This window comes from Amblyomma maculatum, chromosome 6 (assembly GCF_055883805.1).
Source record: "Amblyomma maculatum isolate TAMU_Amacu chromosome 6, ASM5588380v1, whole genome shotgun sequence".
In the NCBI taxonomy this organism is placed as follows: Eukaryota; Metazoa; Arthropoda; class Arachnida; order Ixodida; family Ixodidae; genus Amblyomma; species Amblyomma maculatum.
This window is the reverse complement of record NC_139349.1, coordinates 22159433-22179472: the sequence shown is the minus strand read 5'-3', so window position 1 is coordinate 22179472 and position 20040 is coordinate 22159433. Positions and strand designations below refer to the sequence as shown.

General features: G+C 46.3%; 1 protein-coding gene and 1 long non-coding RNA gene across 4 annotated transcripts in view; one reads left to right on the top strand and one right to left on the bottom strand.

Annotated features, from left to right (window-relative positions):
* Positions 1 to 1724: 1724 nt before the first annotated feature.
* LOC146185249 (uncharacterized) lies at positions 1725 to 8485 on the bottom strand. The gene is made up of 2 exons (XR_014707976.1): positions 8283 to 8485; positions 1725 to 3407 (listed from the first exon to the last, which is right to left on the bottom strand). It is a non-coding gene; the product is annotated as an uncharacterized LOC146185249 (long non-coding RNA).
* The window catches only part of LOC146185248 (uncharacterized), a 64046-nt gene continuing 52124 nt past the window's right edge, over positions 8119 to 20040 (top strand). For all 3 annotated transcript variants that reach the window (XM_084606210.1, XM_084606209.1, XM_084606211.1), the window contains exon 1: positions 8119 to 9311. In XM_084606210.1, the coding sequence (XP_084462336.1) occupies positions 8390 to 9311 (922 nt within the window). In that variant the 5' untranslated portion in view covers positions 8119 to 8389. The remainder of the gene's footprint in view (positions 9312 to 20040) is intronic.

The window sequence follows — 20040 nt, the reverse complement described above, 5'->3', positions numbered from 1 at the left end:
ATACATACATACATACATACATACATACATACATACATATTGTGTGTATATATATATATATAGGCACATGAGAACTGCATCCCGCAAAGAACAATAAAACCACACGCATAATTGTTAACATACAGAATAAGGTCACATAGAGTGCAGAATACTTTAATTCACACACACACACACACACACACACACACACACACACACACACACACACACACACACACACACACACACACACACACACACACACACACACACACACACACACAATATATAAAATCAAAGGAGGGCATATACTATACTTCCTTTTTGTTCACGTCTTGTTGAAGTGGAGCGGCATGATTCTATTTAATCACAAGATATCATATGATTTGGAGCACTGCATTCACTGACGCTGCATGCTCCTCTGTTCGGCTTCGAATGCGTATCCCAGTGCTGAGGAGAAGACCGCCTTGGCTTTACACCTGATTTAATCGGCGTAATAGGGAACAGTCTGAACTCATACAGTGCACTCTTCCTCCTTCAGTCCCGATAACCGGAAATCTAAGCCTCAGCTCTGACTGCATCACTGTGCACATTCGGTAGCGTAGCATACTCATAAGTCGTATCGTGTGCTTCGTTTTGTTCGTATATTCTAAACTGAGTACAACTGCACGGTTCCTCCGGTGCAGTATTTAGCTGATCATTGTCGTTGCATTTGTGAGAGCTTTGACTGGGCATTGTAGCAAGGTTTATTATTCTTTGAGCGCATCTCTTTCTGTCCACGTCTTTCTGCCGTGGGAGAGGATCGTTTATTGACAACGTAAACGACAACTGCAGATGCACTCTGGCTCAGCACCAACACAGTAATCGGCGTATGGCATTAAACGACAAGGTCAGTTAAAAAAGTTAGGGTGGACTACAATGGAACGGCATCCCAGCACACCTACTTTGCCTCCTGTTCTTAGCAATATTTATTTATTACACGACGAAGCCGAGCGGGTGTTCACTTATGTGTGAGCGATACGCGTGAAAATTAAGAAAATTTCATATCGTTTAACGAAGACGAGGTGTCTGCTTTGCCGGAGTGGAAAATCTGATACTTCGTCTATAGTTGAGCAAGTCTGAATGCTCGCCGCAGCGCTATGGATTACCTGCACACATGTTTTCACGATATTCGATTTTATTAAACTGTCTACATATGCGATGTAATTCGTAAGCTAGGCGCCAAGTGCACTTGATTCATTGTTCTTTCCAGCCCTGCCACGTTGTTTTTTCCTAGTCATTTCTCAATGTAATGCCATCTTTTTGAGGAGTTCGATAAATTCAATACATTTTTTACCTTTAGAGGTTCAGATGGCGCCGGTGTACAAATATTTGCTGTAAAATGAGGCGTAAAATTGAAGCGCGCGAAGTAAAAGTCGTTTCTAAATAAAGTCAGTACTGACAAAATGAGACGTATACGTGCACCTGTACTGAAAGAAAGGCGATTCTGACAAAAGTATTCACACTTGAAGCATTCTGTAAATGCAAGTCTTTAATGCGTAAGACATTATCCGTTGCAACGGTCGCAGATCGCAAAGTAATAAAAAAAAAATGTCTGAGAAGCATAATAACTATTTGTAAGTGGTAATTTATTACTGTACACATAATAATAACTTGCCGCTAGTGGTGAATGCTTTGAGGGAGAACAGGAATCTGGCGAATCAAGGTTTTTATGACAATAACAGTGTAAAAACAAGCACAAAATACAAAGTATGAAGAGCAATTTATTTCAGATCAATGATATACCACGTTTCCATTGGAAGCTCACAGATTGCATTTGTCTCACGTGTTCATAACTTGACAGCGTTTTCTTGACGGATGCTCCTTGCTGATTCCTGTAAAAAATAACATGCTAAGACAGCCGTATTACACATGTAAGGCTTGAAGCTGTAGCTTTATCTTAAGACGATCATGCATGAGCTTGACTGTGCAGTTTGGGAAGCAATTCGCGTGCACAAATTTTAGCCCTCAGTATTAAGTTGGTAAGTGGTTGATGCAATACCCCACCTTTTTTTTTTTTTTTTCGCCTAAGTCGCTTTGGGACGTTAAACCCTACAAACCAAACCAAACCAAACCAACATTTTTGTTTTCTTCGTAAAGCTCTCGGTCTTGGCCTTCATCTTGCCAAAACAGCACAACAGAAGTTCTCGAATATCTAAAATCCTGAAAGAAAGACGAGTTGTTGATTAATAGTAACACTGTCACCCCCAATGTGTTCTTATTTATTTATTTTTTGTTTGTTGTTGTTGTTACGCAGCACGAGAAATATATAGACCGGTTAATTCACCGTCTTTCCCACTGAATCATCCCAATTATCGGCAGAAGAATGTGCAGCACATAGCAAATAGCGCGCGACAAGCCAAACACGAAGCCACCGTTACAAATTCTCAATGCTGGTGAGTGGTCTAAAATTAAAGCTCTAAGGACAAGTGTCAGTGGTTTCAAAGGATGTCCCACGTTTGCATCTCAGTTAGATTGCCGAATCTTGTTGCTTGTTTTGCGAAATAGTTTTGTTTTAATGCATCTTAGTATGCGCCGTAGACAAAAGCAGAAAAACTATCAATTGTTAACAGATAACCAGTCAGCGGAAGGCATCTGTAAATAGTTGAAGTAAGAGAACTTGCTGTAAGTGCCCAGCGAAAAGGCAGAGTGACCGCGTAGAGAGGAAGGACTGTAATGAAAACTATGTTCCATACTGCTTTTATTGGGCTATATATAGTGCGCAGAGGGAAAAAACAGTGTCTAAAAGATTTGGCTAAATTACACAGTGCTGTATTTGCGTCCTTCTGATCTTCGTCCTCGTCCTTCGCGCTGTTATTCCAAAAATGTATTACCAACTAGCCGGCACTTCAACGCTTGTTACACGGTTATGTCCTCTCTCTTAAATTCCATACTGATTAACTATCTTTCGCGGAAAAGTTTAGGCATCGTTGATTGCCTGCGCACATATTTAGCAAGCGCGGCTTTGATGGCCGATGCGAAATAATGTTGACAGCTCCTCGACGATCAGTGCTTCCAATTTATGGTGTAGAATTCTTTTATCAGATGCTGCTCATAATTCTGCGAGTTTTTTAGCTGCATTCTCAGTGCAACTATGCTGAATTGTCGCACCTCTGTCACAGTGTTAGACGCTCTCCGAACAGAAAAACGAAGAACAGCCTTGTCAGAAGCGCAGTGAAGAAAAATATATTCCATATGTTCCGTGCTGTTAACTTCAAAACACGACGGTAAGCAGAAAAAAAACTTCATCCTTAAAGAGAAAAAAAAAAAAAGCACAATAACGTAGCAATGATGCCGCGGACGATGTGACGAAGTGAAATAACAGGCCCGTCCTTTGTGCCTTGCAGTGGTTGTTCTTGTGTGTTCCTCGCTTTGATTTCATCGTGGGCCTGTAACAGCATAAATTAAAAGGCTTACTTGTTTGTTATTAGTAGTTGTTGCTATTTATTCTAATTGAAAAACAAGTGCTATCACGGAGAGACTTCGATGAAAGCGATGAGTAAGGAGGCCGTGTAATATGTGATGCCAGTGCACACTGAAGAACCCCAAGCGGTCGAAATTAAGCGGTACCCTCTAATATATGGCGTCCCTCAAAGCCTGTGTCGCTTTAAGGCATTACACTCTATAAACCAAACCAAACTATAAAGAGATGTGTTGAAAATAAGGTAGGTCAGAAGCCATTGTAGCGGGCCGAGCCAATTTTTTTTTTTTTTTTTTTTTTGCAAATCTGCAGTTGGCATCTGATATTTAAATAAAATAGTGAAGCGTAGTCCTGGCAATATAGCGAACTCAGTGTACTTCCACACAGTTTGCCGCGTTCTGCATCGGTCGCTGTTCTCTGAATTTGGAATGTCCCTTTGGAATACCGACCATGATAAGGTTATTTGAGAAGCCCCAGTAAGGAATGTATCGGCTTCGTCTTTTGCGAGATCAGACGCCCGAGTTTGTTGATTTCCAGTTTGTGCTCCTTATCTGGTGTGAGTCGTAAGTGAGCCACTTAGCGGCGCATCACCTCCGCTCTCGATTGGACCAGCAGAGCCCGAGGTTGTAGGGCGGCAATTCACTTTGATCTCCGGACAAGTCGTATCGAGACGAAGCAATCAAAGGTGCCGCCACTCGGTAGCGTTTACTATTTGCCTCAATTTTCTTTCTTGTTTGCAACGGAGAGAAACAAAGAACGATTCTAACAAGGTGGTCGGGGAGTCCACATCACGAGTGTCTTTTTTTTTTTTCTCTCAGCGCTGACTTTTCCACGAACTCGTCCTTCAACGCGGCGCGAACATTAATGACCGATCCTGTTTGGTCAAAGCGCCGCGTTTTCCAGCGGTGCCACACGTGCTGGTGGCCTTCCCTCTCAATTGGGGCGAGCGCGAGAAACGAAAGAAAGGCTCGTATTATACACAGTCGTCAAAACGCGGCGCTTCTCGACAACTGCCTTCCCTGCTCTTCTTGCGTAAGGGCCCGAATCGTCAAAGCTGATAACCCCCAAGCCCTTCCTCCAAATGAAAGGGGTCGTGTCTTTTTTCGCTGCGAGGGGCGGCGCATTACTGGCCCGCCACCGGCGGGTGTACTTTCCCCGACGCCTCACCTGCCTAGCCGTGCAGCCCACCCGTCCCGTGTCGCTCGGCCGCGCGAGCCAATAATAAGGCGAGGACGACCGCCTCTTCCCTTTCACTACCACCTCCCACTTGGAACGCTTTCAGACGGTCTCGGCTGGGCCCGAGTGTCGGTACAAAGTGGATCCACGCTGCCACCATCCTTCTCCTCCTTTTGCTTTCTCTTCTCCAAAAACGCTTTCTCCTCAGCTCTCCTTCGCTCGACGCCACACTTTATTGGTGCGCGCTTATTGGAGGAAGGCGCAATTTGAATTCGCGAATAACTCCTCCTGCAAGTCGAAAGCTGCCATTTTGTATCTGCGTAACTGCCTCGTCTTCTTTCGGTGCAACTGTTTTTGTTCGCAATCGTGGCCTTCACCCTCGGGCAGTCGTCTGGCCATGCGCGCCCCAGCTCAGTGAAACACCGGGGTGGGCGGAGAGGGTTTTCTCTTACCCTTTTCTCTTACGTACTCTCCTCCTCCTAGTATTGCGCCGAGAAGCTCCTGCGTATTCTTTTTTTGCCTGTTTGTGTCTGAAATAGATCGTCCGGCTTTTCTTCTTTTCCGTCCCCCTCACTTCTGTACCTCCCCCGAGAACTCGTGGTCCACACTCTCTCGAGTATCACTACCGTAGCGCGAAATTAGCAGTCGGCAACGTCGAAAAAAAGAGCGCCTCCAGTTCGAATCAGTAGGCTTTCTTTTGCTTGTGCGGCACGGACCACGTGCGTCGGCGGGCAGTGCTCGCTCCCTGCTACTGCTGCTTGTTGGAGGAAGCTTCGTTGTGGATACTTGCGTCCCCTTCTCAACATTGGTGTGTGCCGTCAGCGTGGAGCTCCCGGTAATGAATTTCTTCCGTTTCTCCGAGTCAACACAAACTCACGTTTGTTTGCTGTCGCCATGAACGTAAAACACCGCGACAAAGTAATTCACCTGCTGAATCACTGTTATTTTGACTACTGTTGGAACTTCACTTTGTTTAAATATTTCTCAGAGGTTTGTATGTGTTGTTTGCTGCCTTTCAGTTGGCATCCCATCGTGTGCACCTTTCATGCGAGCACGTGCCTTGATTGCCCATTTTCGCCAATGCTTTAGCTAGCTACTAGTTAGGTGTTGCTACAAAGCTGGCCAGTTGGCGTTATTGAAAACGGTTATTGTTCGTGTAGTACTTGCATTTCCTAAAAGAAGATCTTTACAGGCCTAATTCATACGACGTCGGGATGAAGTGCCTGCTAAACTCGCCTAAAATCGTGTGAAGCTTTTTGTGTGTGTGTTCGTGTTATAATGTGGGTAGCCCCTCCTTCAAAAACAAAGCGTGTGAATCCCTCACTCTCTTGTTGTTTCAGGCGTCCATGCACATATATATGGTACTTCTGAGTCATAAGCCGTGTTTATTACAAGACACGTGGACATTAAAATAGTTGACAACAGATAAAGGCGCTGCATAACCCCAACACTGTTCCGAGTGGCTTCACAAAACGACACCGCTGTGATGCTGAGAAGCACTTTAATCCTTAATTTTGTTTGCAGCATGTGCATTACAACCAGTTCTCTCATTTCTGGCTAGATAATTAAAATTTCTTCTTAACGGCAGCGAAGTGACCAAAACTTTATTCTAGGGGTGACACCAAACGTTATGTCAAGGCGCGAAAGTGAGCCGCTGACGAAGTATTATTTGCCTCTGCTCTCCAACCATTCAACAATGAGCACACCATTATATACTCATTTGACAAAATGATAATTCATTTTCACTGACTAGCTAAGTTAGCCGATTGAATTTTACAGCGCGTTAATAGTGTGCTTACGATGGAACAAGAGAAGGGACTGATTATGTCTGGTAGGTAGTTGTTGAGGCCCGCAAAATTTATTCCAACAAAACTGAACCCCGTTCCCCTTGATACGTTGGCCATGTCTTGTATTCCTTTTCTGTTCTCAGGCAGGTGCGAGAGTCCATAAGTTACAAGCAAGTAAACGACGATTCTGTATGTAAGCATACATGATACGAAACAACAGGTTCAAAACTCGAAGACAGCTGTGACTTATCTGAAGCGCTTCAGTATAGATGATTGTTCTCTACTTTAAAACAAAATCCAGAAACTATAAATGAGCTCAGTAATCAAGCTAGAAGAAAAGCTAAGGTTCAGAAGGGCGCAATTTTTTTCCCAAGTTCTTCGTACATAGGTTTCCATCGTTTGTAAGAAAGTGTATTACATTACCGTGACTGGTGTAAACTTAGTTCGCGGCCGAAACTTTGCGCCTCTTGTCAGAAAAACGATAATATACACTATTCAGGATAGATAATGTGAATCGCATGCAAATGCCAAGGAGAATGGCGTATAACTTTAGTAGGAAAGCCTACAGCTTTGATTTCATCATCTTTCAACGAAAAGGTAACTTGGTCAAGTTTAATGATTGTCACTATTTGCCTTCGAGCGCGGAAAGAGAAAAGTTGCAAGTGAGAAAGCATACGAACTTTCTCTCTCCTTCACGAAGCAAAATTACCTTTGTTCATACAAAGTTTACGCTACAAACTGACACAGGTACCCTTCCACCGCCTAGCAGAAGTAAGATTCTTGACACAGTTGCCAATAAATCTTTCAACAAATAGCGTACGTATGGAAGACCAAGGAAGTGAAGCTCTTTATATGAAATCGCTTGCCTTTAGCGTGCTTTTTTTTTAAGCAACGTTATGATGGCACAATTTAAATGCATGTCGATGATATAAAATTTGAGTAAATTACGCACCAAAAGCACATCCAAAAACATTCACTGCATGACACAAAGAGGAAAAAGATGGTTGAAGAAACGGAAAAAGAAAAAGGAAATATACAGTGCACATAAATTTGCTCTTATTAAAGAAACGCCTGCAGAAGCAATGCATTCCACGAGAAATTTTTGTGCCTGTTTCTTTCACCCATGTAAAAAAGATTGCTTTACAGAAGAAATTATAACAACGTGTCGGCTCAGATAAGCTTTGGCACCTGCATATATGATGCTGACACTGCGGCTATGAAATAATACCCCAAAACAGCGTACATTATTGACTGAAATTTCTAGCACTGTACGCATAGAATCATGTAAACCACCCCTGCGCAGCAAAGTAGAGAGCAGACTTTTGCAAAATGCAACGGACAACGCTTGTGCCGCGGCATCGCCAACTGCCCTGGGCAATGGTTATATAGCGGCGTTACTGCATAATTGTGAAAGCAGTAAACCAACCAATTGCTGGCAGACTTAATAAGCTACAGCACTAGTCCTGCGAAGGCATCGATCTAAATATTAACTTGCTAAAAATATCATACCGAAGACTTGTGATGCAAAACGACACGTTTAAAAATGTATGTTTTCGTTGATGCAGCTTCGTGCAAAAAGGTCCCCATATAGAGTAAAACACTCAAAAATTATTCAACACATGCTGCAGCTTCTCGCGTTAATTTTCGGTTACAAACGACAAAATTCACTGGATCAAACCTTCACGATAACCGACACAATTTTAATTTAGGGTTTGGCTGCATAGTCCCGTGATTTGAAATTTCTCCAATCAGCTGATAACACAAAAATCGTTTTTTGTTAAAACTTTTCAGACGGAGAAAACTGTTTTATGAAGATATCAAGGTAGCAAAGACAAGCAAAAGTTGGATCTCGGAGGAACCAAGAATGTAACTCAACTTACCCATGGTTCTACGAAAGGGTGCCCCACAACCCAGCGAGCATATCCCACCCGCCAAAAGCGCACAAACAACCCCGGCACTATAAACGGCGACGCAAGAGACGTTTGCCATGGAGGACGTTACCGTCGTCGGCACCATACCCACACCTCCGCACGAGCACAGCGCCCACTACGAGGTGCCCAACTTCCGGTTGCCTCAGATGACGACATCAGACACCAAGCAGGCGCTATCCACGAGCGAGATCATCGACTCCTTCTGGAAGACTCTGCACTTTCTCAAGCAGGATCTCATGCGGAGCTCTCCGGCCGCATTGGCGGCCAAATCCTCGTCGTCGCCTGAGCAGCCACAAATTGAACGTCAAACGTGCGACAGCAGCACCGCAACAACAGCGTTCTCGGCTGCAACCTCACCCGGCGTCGCCGACTCGTCGGCGGACTGGCCTCAGCGCCGGATATCGCGCGATCTGCCGGTTCAGCGGCTGGTCGAAGATCTGGACTTCAGGCCGGGAACGGGTCGGGGCTTCGAGAATGCCTCGTCGCCGAGTATGTACGACGAAGAGCCCGTCGCGTTGTGCTGGGCCGAGACGCCGGAAGAGAGGCGAGTGGAGAGCCGGGTCAATCCGTCCCCGGAGCAGGACGAGTGGTGCCTGGAAGACGGCATCGTCGTCGCCGTCTCGGCGCCGGAAAAGGGTTGGCCTTCACCGTCACCGGTGCAGGCCGCAGCGGCTGATTCAGCTGCCGGACGTGAATCAGCCGAGCGGCGCCGCCGGAACTCGGGAAGCCTGAGCGCCGTTTTCGAAGACGACGCCGCCGCAAGCCAAGCGCCGGCGGCGGGGACGGGCACCGCGGCGCTGGTCGCCGCCGCTGCCATCGATGTCGACCAAGTGTCGTCTCCGAACGCTGCTCCTGTAGGGACTACTGTCGACGCTGATACCGTGTCTGCGCCGACGAACGTTTTCGAACCCGTGACTCCCGGATGGGAAGAGGACGCCGAATCAGAGACGGAGGAAGAGCAGGTGCGACTGCCGGCAGGTGAGCTCCACTTCCGCTTCTTGAAATGCTTACTCGCGTGACAACAAGGCATGATGGAAAACACGGTCACGCAACTTGAGTCCAGCCGCGGCTGCCTGAGCCATTGGTAGTCTTAGATCCACTGGGGTTGCATGGGCGGAGAGGATTAAGGCCAACCGGAACGTGAACGTGAAATTGGACGTGCCTCGCACGATGGAGGCCGAGTCATCGTGACTCAATGACGCGCGTGGCTGTGAGCTGGCCGATGACCACTACTTTATAGTCTCCTTCGCTGAATGAACGCCGTTATAAGCCCCTGAGTCAACGTCGAACGTGATGTCATATTTGAATCAAATGTTAGTGGGAAAGCACTCTTACTTGTTTTCCTTCATTACAAGCGCACAAGCTTTTTGTGCCGAAAGGTAGATTGAGATGATGAAAAGTACCGCTAACTTTGAATGAAACTCGACGTTTAATGAAGTTTGTAAGGAGTGCCTTGCTTCCCTTATCGGTAATTGTTTGCGACTGACATATATGAGGCCCGGGGCACGGAGAAGGCATGCGGCCGGTCGACTATGCTTAAGGTAATTGCTTGACGTCACAACCACGTGACATCGCGCGGGTAATTCAAACACCTCACAACGATTACACAACAGCGATGTCATCAGTACACAAATCACGTAACACTGAATCGGAATTGATTAAAACATTATATAAGTTATGATTGTAAGGTCGAAACAGGACTCAGTCGTTACTGTGCTATGTAAAAAGTTAATCTATGTAATACGAGCTGGAAATATAACTTCCATGAGTTTGGGAGTTCGGAACCCAATTTGGGGCTCTTTTATTGCGTTAGACCGTCGCCACCGATATCTTGATAAAGGCATGCACCCCAGCAGCTACTTCCCGACCACGGGATGGGCGATAAGGGGTCAGCAAATTTAGGAAACGGCGAGCGTGGATTTGAGTGAAGTCACGAGCTGCCTCCTCGCCACTTTACTTATTGGTGTCGACACAAATTCATTGTATGATCCTTTATCGCCATTCCGGTTGTCGTGACGTTCGACCGCTGGAAAAGAGGGCCATGCACCGGCCTTTTGTTAAGTTCTCGGTGGTGTGACAGCCAAACATGCTACCGATATATCATCCACTTATTTTTTACAAGATGAAATTTGTTACAGTGACACAATGTTATGTGTGCACGAGGTATGTACAAACTATTAGGAAGACGAGGTTAAATAAACGAGGTGAATAATGTGACATACCGAAGCAACAAAATATTAGAAAGGAGGCAATGCAGAGCACCTAAGGGAGAGTCATGCACTCAGGTTCGAGTTCAGTTGGCGCATACATTTCTTATGGAGGAACCATCATCCTAGTGAAATGGTTTCTTGCAGAAACAATAGACTCTTGTTGGCGGCCTATCCGTGTTTCCAAAGTCTGCGTTCTCCGATTAGAAAGAATATGTCTAAGGAATTATCAACAGATGGTAATATAAGTGAGGTCTCGTACAGAATGCGGTGTGGAATTCTGTCCCTTCTTTAATGTCCGTTGCAAGATGTTTCAGGTAGCTATTGCTTCTTTTCAACTGATGAATCATTGCACAACTTTTTACCGTAGGCACAAACGTACCCCTTTCTTTTACCGTGTTTTAACGGGCAAGGACTCAATGTGTAACTTATAGAGAGAGATCTTTATGCACGGCGCTCATAGGGCCCCTGGACAGGGGCCCCACACTTCAATGCTGCCAAATACTTTTTCAGTGCAATAACGTGCCTTCTTCCTCTTCCTCCTCATCCGGTATACACTCCGAGAGAGGTATTCTGCGTACTCTTAGGAGTGCGTCCTGTCCCAGAAAACCTGATTACCCACAGCGGTAGCCAGGCGGAGGGATGAGTATGCAAATGAAAATCGTTGTACACCGTTTCCTCGACACTGAAAACAGAAACACAGGATAGAAACGAACAGCCAAATAAGCAGAACACGTCCGTTGGATTTGGGTGAAAGGATGACTGATGCGTCTCGTGGTAAATAACAAACAAACAATTTTCTGCCTTCTCTTCGGCTTCAGTTTCAGATTGCGCATTATACTCATAAGCATAAAGTCATAATGTACCAGGTTATGTGAAAGACCACCCGACAACGAGACAAAGTCCAGCTGTAACCTATAGACGTACGAACGTGCCTGCATGCAGTAAACTGTCTTACTAGGGATGCAACGAGCCTGGTCCCGGTGTTCAATTGCAATTCCAAAGAATGCTACCCAAGTTGGCAACGGCTTCAGAGAACAAACATACTTGCAGGTATACATACAGACAAACTTAAGCGAAATTGGAGAATGAAGGCTCCAGGTCACTAAAACCGTTTTTAAAGGGCGTGTTATTGAACTCTATGAAGTATATATATATATACGCCATGGAAATCGAACGCCAAGTATATATAAGCCCTTTTTGTCTCAATGAGACGTTGAGGCTTTGTCTCCCGTGTTGAAGAATGTCGTAGTGTGCTATGTATCGATATCGCCACCTCAACTTCGCAGCTCATTCATTCAAGCACCTCAATTTTTGCAGCTCATTCCCAACTTATAATAATCAAATGTGTCCTTTGCCGGACTTATCTTCCGTTGCTGTTTTATTTTTACTTTTACTTTCTTAGCTACGAAAATGTACAGTTGATTAACGTTTCTATGACTGCCAATTACTGACCGATCCCCGAGTGTAAATGTGTGTCAGTTGTTGATACATACTTGCAAATATGTTTAATGTCGTTACGCAGTGTCTGTAGATACTTAAAAAAAAAAAAAAAATATTCATATGTTTCCACGACTCCACCGCGATAGTAACTTGCCCGATTCTTCATGTTTAAACATAATAAGATACTTCAGGGTGATGGCTTTTACGTAGCCCCTTTTCTAGTCTGTGAAGCTTCTGATACGCAATAACAAATTGATCAAGAGGGAATTTGGCTGATGTCTGCGTAATGTGAAGAAGATCCGATGAGGGAAATTAAGATAAACGAAAAATCCGACGAAGGTTGAAGGTTCGAACATCTCTAACACGCAATAGTCTGTTTATAGCGCGAGAAACATTTGGAAGAAAATTGTTTAAAAAAGCTACATCAAATAACACAAAGCTGTGAGCCTCTTCCTTTGTGTAACGTCGAGTGTTTTTAACAGGGCAACGCCCCAAGAACAGCCGGTCAACTTGAGGTTTCATGCGTTGTCCGCTTTTGCTTCTATTTTAGAACGTACGAAATTTCGAGAAAGGCAGCGACCTAAGCACAGTTGTCAAAAGCCCCTTTCTTGCTTCTTGCGCTTCCTTTCCTGCCTCTGCCGTGATCCCGCCGCCTGTTTACCTCCCACAGCAAGAGACGGTCTGGAAACGGGAAAAGGGAGGAGGAGAAAGCGCAGAGGCCGTTAACCTGCCGTAACTACCGGTTAACCGCGCTGCTGCAAGCGAGGTCTGCACCTGTAAACTACCGTGTCTGATTACATAGGCCGCTTGCAACGCGTACGAAGCCGCGTGCTTCCGTTCTTTCATTAACAGGCTCAGACGCCGAGCGCATAAATAGCACTTAGACGAAGCTGAAAGGCGCGAGCGGACGGCTGGCGCCCGCTTCAGGCGATACGTCAGGACCATTATCGACACTATCTCTTTTCAGTCTTCTTCTTTCTTTTTTCTTTTTTTTTTTTTGCCATTCACTTCAATACTGTATCGTGCATTTGATTCCTAGAATTCGCTTTCGTATTTTTTTCTTCTTTCTTGTTTCTTTTTTCGTGCATCTGGATCACTGTGTTGTCTGGGTACACCATGCAGCATTAGACATTAGACGCTTTCGATGCCGCTGCTGAAGGCTCGCCATCAGCCACACGTTGGCTCGCGTGGCCGGAGCAATTAGCCGTTCGACTGACAGGCGCCTTGTGACCACCGAGCCTTATGGTCATGCCCTCGATTCAAGGCGTGTGCGCTCTCAAACACAGCCCGGTGTCTGCCGCCTTCTCCTCGCCCCTTTTCATGTACGGCGATCTGGCAAAGCAAGTGCTTGCGCTTTCCCGTAACGAGGTGCCGACGAGAAGACACCAACATTGGCGCCGTCGGCGCCCATCAAGGGGCGCTCATAAAGGCGCCGCAGCCCCCACGACACCAGCGCTAGAGGCGCCGTCGCGCCTTGGCGATTCATACACCTGCCGCCCGCACGTGTATCGGGCCACGCGGACAACTAACGCACGCACACGTATTCCCTTCTTCCTCGCGCCTGAGCGGTGGCAGCAGCGGCGGATCGGTGCGTTTCTCCGGGAAAGCGGCAGCAAGCGCGCGTGGGGCGACGCGATCTGTGGGCGGCGAGCGAGCGGATGGGGCTTCTGGGAAGCGAATCTAATTTCGTAAACGCCGCCGTCGTTCGCCGCTGGACTGGACTCTCGGGTTCGGCCAGGGCGGGAAGAAAAAGAAATAAAAAGGCAGGACCAGAGGAAACAAGCGCAATAATAAAATGAAAGAGGAAATAAGCGGGCGCGGACGAATCGCGCATTATACGGCGCTTCTCGAACCAGTTAGGAAACGGCTTTGCAATACGAGATTCGCCTTATTGAACCGCTACGTGCCCGTGAGAGTAAACGCGCGCTCGTTGCTGTTCGCTTACACCTTCGCTGCCTGGGAGATCCGAAAGTTTCCTGTTTTGACCTCTGCTTTTTCGTGATGTGTATGCAGACGGCTCGCTGTTGTTGCGCGTGTAGGCAGTAATGTGTCATTTGATTTCTGGTGCGGTGGCTACTTTCTCTCCGCTATGAACCCCGAGGAGCCGCTGTGGCAGTGGAAGGTGACACTCGAGTAGAGTGTTTTTCGCCTGGCGCGCCGGCGTCTCGCGGACAAGGACAACGCCGCATGAATCACGACAAAAAAAAAAAAAAAAAAAAAAAAATACTAAGAAGAAAGTCTTGGCGCCGACACAAGGAAAGCGCTGCTTCTCCGTACGGCGGAGCAGTGAAGTCGTTACCGCCTGCTGAATCAGCGGCGCCGTCGCCGCCTCGAGCAAAAAACACCGGCGGTTGAGGAAAGGGCCTTTCGCCCCGCCGTAGTACTACGAGCGGGCTGCATGAATGAAGCCGCGGCCCTCGCTTTGAGCGCTACCGGGTCTGGCCTTGTTTTACGGAGTTTTCGTGACAGAGGTAACGGACCCTACTAAGCAGTGGACCGGGTTGTTTCAGCGCCTTGAACTCAATTTTAAGTATCTACTCGCTAAATTTTTGTAAGTGAGGCATAGCCAGTATCTAGATTCTCTTTTCGACCCGTATAATTGGCTTTCGCTAAATGATGTTCATTAGATTACTGACGCATGCGCAGTGTCCCGTGTCTTTCTGCTACGGCTTGTCGTAGATAAGGTTAAGATCCGGTTCATTTTCACGGTGATAGTTAGTTGTCAGACTTGCGCTTCTAAGCTATTTGCCTATAGTTTTGCTTGATCGTTTTACCATGCTTTTTAAATAAATAAGTCAATCAATTAATTAATCAATCAATCAGTCAGTCAGTCAGAAATATAAATAGCTGAACAGAAAGTGAAAATCTGGGCCACTTGGCCCATTATGAAGAGGGAAAACAATGAGATAGATCAGTTTGTTAATTGGTTAAACAATCAACCAATCAATCAATTTTCCGGCAATAAAAGAGCAAGGAGAATGTGGAATTTTTTCAAAAGAATGCGTTCTTCGTTAAACCAGGGAAAAGACGCACGGGGTTGGCTTTCACGTGGGCGTCTAGATAGAAGCGCTCGATGAGTAGTGATGGTTGATTATCCTGATGGTTAATTGTCACAAAAGTCCGGGGATTGATTTCAAATATTAAATCACTCAGATCTTATAAAATGTCAACTGTTTAAATTGTAAACTTATTGATTAATTCATAAGTAACATTTAGCATAATAGTCACTGCTTCCATGTCTCGGAGGTTGAAAGAGTGTTCCTTCGTAGCTACGAGAGGTCTACAAGGAAAAAAGAAAAAAGGACGACAAATATACCAAGCAGCTGAGTGCCATAACGTCGCATGGTATCTTGCTGGAATACAGACAGACAAAAAAAAACTTTATTACTCCGACGGAACTTGGAGCACGCAGGCCCAACCGATCTAAACACGACCCCACTAAACTCAAGTATTTACAATACTTGAGGTTCACAACACTGGCAGCCTGGGTGGTGGCGATATATCGGCACGGCCGGGTCGTCCAAGCGCAACACGGTCTTCCGGTCTTGAAAGTCTTGGAGTACTCTAGGCCCCGCAGGGAAGGGGCAGAAGTAGAGGATGTGGGCGGAAGAGGCAAAGGATTCCGGGCACAGGGCAGGAGTGGGAGTGGAGGGACACTAGTGGGCTAGGATATTGGGTGAGGAAAAAAGTATGTATGTAGTCAGCGCCACAGGGTTGCGTGTTATCTAAGCAGGAAGGCGGGGGCCGGGAAATTCGGACGGTAGAGCCAGGTAGAGCTGCGCGTGGATCTTTAATCATGCGTCAGCTCGCTGAACGCGTGCATGTGCTTTGTCCTGAATCCTAGATCAAAAGCCACCTGATCCTTTTTTAAAGAACCTCAGGTTAAAATGTTGGTTGTCTATGCAGTCTTGTCTATACACAGAGCTCGATTTCGTGCTGTGCGCGGGTATCAAAGAAATTCTTTAGCAGGAGATCCGATCATAACAGATCATTATGTGGCACTAGCGCAGCCTCAAAGTCACGCGAACCTCACAGACATAGGCATATCGCCCCTAACAATGCAGATGCGTTAACATTTGGTTCGACTTGTTCCGATGCACACTGCTCGAGGACTCTAGAAAAGTGACAGACTCTCACTTGATCTCAGATTGATTTTATGCGCACAAAAAGACGACACAAAAAGACAAGGGAGACAGGACGGAGCGCACTTTCAACTGTTTTATTCCGGAAATGTACACGACATTTATACAAAAAAAAAAAATCATCAGTTCATAATCATCAGTGCCACGTGCGAGCCAAATACCCAGGAAAAGCATGAAGGAAGGACACAGGTCACTCACCTCTTATCTAATTTATCTAAAAAGACAAATTCTTTATCATACATTGTGACAGATGGTGCGCTAATACATGAACTTCCGCTTTTCCTAATATGGTAGGCATCAGCCAATTCTCGCGCAAGCGTGTCTGTGCTCCTGCACAAGATACCGGTGCCTTGTAGCGTTGCATCACACAGTTTTTCTGCTTTCAGTTTTTGGTCGTTATCTTTTCCACACTCACTGATGTGCGCCGGCAGGTGCAAACCGGTACCGTTCCTCAAAGACAAATTGTGCTCCCTTAACCGGTCATTAACACATCGGCCCGACTGCCCAATGTACACCTTCCCACACTTCAACGGAATCCTGTACACCACCCCTTTTTCACACTTGACAAACTTATTAACATGTTTGATTTTGCAGTCTGAGTTACGGCTACCATCTTGCAAAACCAGACGACACAATGAAGAGAGTTTCGTCTTTTTGTACGCATAAAACCAATATGAGTATGAACCAACTAGCCCCACAACGCATCTCACTTGATCTGTTCGCCGAAACTGTGCGCGCTAGTATCTCAGCACCATATTACTGATGTTGCTATTGCGTAAACTGTGTTCAGTCATCTGCAGAAACGTATTTCGCTGATGTCTTCTTCTTAAGTCTTCATTAAAGCACTCTAGACGAGGTTTTGCGTTTATAGCTTCAGCACCGCAATGCCCGTTGGAGTGACTGGAGAGCGGAATGAGCTCTACTAGAAGCCCAAGGAGCAAGAATCTCGTGCTGCTTGATATTCACGTGCCGTTCCTTAGGCAGCGGCTGCTCCTGGTGCGGCCGGTCGCCGTCACCCTGTTACCTGTCCGATGGCTCCTCGCCGAACTCGGTGGCCCCCAGCGCGCGCTCGATCATGCGCCTCTGAGTCAGAGCTAAGGCATGACGCTTATCGCGCCCGCTCCGTGATCTCGGCCTCCTTCCATGGCCTTTTCACTGTCCGCGGTGAAACGCGTTGCGTCTACGATCTACACAGGTGTTACCTTTTACTGCTTCGCGTGCCACTCTTCCTCGCTGCTGTGCTCGCACCGAGGTCTACTTGTCGATTCGGGTCTGTCGCGTCGCTGTCCGTAACGAGGTCACTTGCGCTGACTAATCTTCGGGGATGTCGCGGGTGGGGCGACGGTGAACTATACCTTACAGCTGAGCTCTGGTTGGAGCGACCCCTGCAGCGGTGAGAAGAAAGCCTCTGCTTTTCGAGGACAAATTTGATTTGTTATTTTCTAAACTTTGTTTCTGAGCACAGAATTTCGTAGAATTGTGAGGAGAGCATTGAATTATAAGAACTGGTCTGTTCGAGGTGAGCGCAGTGTGGCGAAACTGCTGGCCTTTGCAAGCTACTGACGCGAAGTCAGAGAGAGAGAAAAAAAGAAAAAGCAAGAATAGAAAGGCCGCGGCAGTCTTTAAGAGGGTGGGCAGCGGAGATCGCAATTAGTCTACGCGTTCACAGCTGCCGAATAAGCGATCCGTGCTTTTGTACACGTCGCTGAAACACGTATTTCCTGCTGTGCACTGCAAACTTATACTAATGCGTGCTCGCGTGCGTGTGTGCGCGCACTTAACAAGAAATACATTTAACAATCTAACATTTATGTAGAACCAACTTACGCATTCGATGATGTTGACGATAGCATCGAAGGGCTTGAGCTTTCGAGAAGAGCACTAATCAATCCCTACAGCATCATGTATCGATGTATCGTTTGGTTTGGTTTAGTTTAGTTCTGAGAGACGCCGAAAGGTCCCGATTATTGCGACCACTTGAGGTTATTTCATTTGCACTGAATACCCAGCTTTTCGCCTCCATCTTAAAGACGCTGCCGTGGCCGGGTTCGGATCCATCTCTCCGGCTAAATAGTCGAGCGCCCTAACAAGTGAACCATCGCGGTGGGGCAGCACCAGATGGTTTCGGTGAATACGACGTTCGTGTTTAAATGAGCGTGTACTTTTTTTTTTTTTGTAAAAACATATTTTTTTATGGTTACTACAAGGATTACAGCTGTACGAAGTTGCCTGACACCTGTTTTCTTTTATTATTATTATTCCGATATGCAGCGCGCAGGCAAGCCCTGCGAACCAGGCAGTAAAGAAAGCGAATATTTTTTTGTTCATTACGGAAAGCCCCTCGACCACTCATTTTTTTTTTTTTTTTCAAACCTTCAGAGTCGTTCTTTCTTTCTTTTTTTAATTCCTGTCTTTGATCTTTGGAAAACATCTTCTGCATCCGTATATTTCAAAATCTGCTCAACAGCTTGATTGAACTTGGGGCCTGAACAATAGCCATCGGCGAAGAAGCCATTTTAGTTTACATTGGGGCAGCCTTCGCATTCCTCACTTTCCAATGGGCGTTTTCGGTTTGCTTTTCACCCCCTCGCGTGGCGACTCCAGCATTGCCCTTGCTCACTTGCGGAGGCGGGCATAGCGCTCGTTCCTCGCATACCTGCCCGCTGATCCAAACTGGCCGCGCGGATGCGGCGGCGGCGCTTACCGGTCTTCCACACAATGCGCATTCTTTCTCACGCTCAAAAAGTGCGCGTGTCCAGCGCGATGATTCCTTGGCCGCACCCCTCCCTACCGAGACAGGATCACGCCGTTGGGTCTTTTCTTTTGAATGCCCTTCGGCCGCTGCGCCGAAAAGCAGCCGGTACATACCGCCACCGGCCCTGTGGCCGGGGAGCGTGTGAAAACGACCCTTCTGACTCCACCAGGCGTGGGAGGATGCACCTTATAGACATGAATCAAGAAATATGCGCTTAACACTACGCCCGGCTAACTACGCAGTGGGAATGACCGCGGACTTAACTTGACAGACACATTTCAGTAGCGCATATCGTGCTCTTGTCCTCCCGAACGCACAGTTAAGTCATAAAATGAAACATTTCAATGATTTCAGAAGGCAATATTATTTTGTATTTGTCTGCCGAACACAATAAAGTCTGGCAAGGCGTCGTTCGTTCACAAGGAAATTGCCTAGAAAAAGAAAAACAAGCAAAGAAACAAATAACGCTAGCTGTGCCTACTGCTAATATGTTTGTCATTTATTTAAGATGAGTTAGTACATTTCATTATGTGAGCGCAAGTAAGACGTTGTTCCTTCAGCCGGCCGCTAATTTCATGTAGGTATAGGATGGAAAGTTGCCTATGTGATAATGTGTAAGTAGGATCCGCGTTTGTTTTTGGCCTGGTGTTAGATGTCATTTTTTATTTCTTGTGGGTCTGTCTTTTTTTGGACTTCATTAGAATTCCTCACACGCCACTGTTACCAATAGCGTTTCTGTTGCAAAGGTGTCCCCGCAGCACATTTCCATTGCTGTCACCAAATTCTGTTTTGAAATGAGAAGCATTTGACAATGGTTTGGTTTGTGGGGTAACGTCTGAGAACGACTCAGGCTGTGAGAGGCCGCCCATTTGGCGATGATTCAGTTCAGTCTTGATGTCCTGATCCTGAAACTGACGTTGTAGGCAGACAGTCACTTGCCTCTCAGGACATCAGCTTGCCACTGCGTCCCGCTTGCCACTGAGTTCAAGGGTGTCGCTGTCCTCTGAAAAATGGTATCTATCCGGAAGTTGATGCAGGCGCAATCACTGTTCCTGAAGCTCTGGGGTTTAGAGATAACAGTGGCTGGGTGAATAAACCGGCGGTGGAAACTAGCAAAAAAAAAAAAAAATGACTGGAAGATTGGTGGCTTAAAAGCAGAG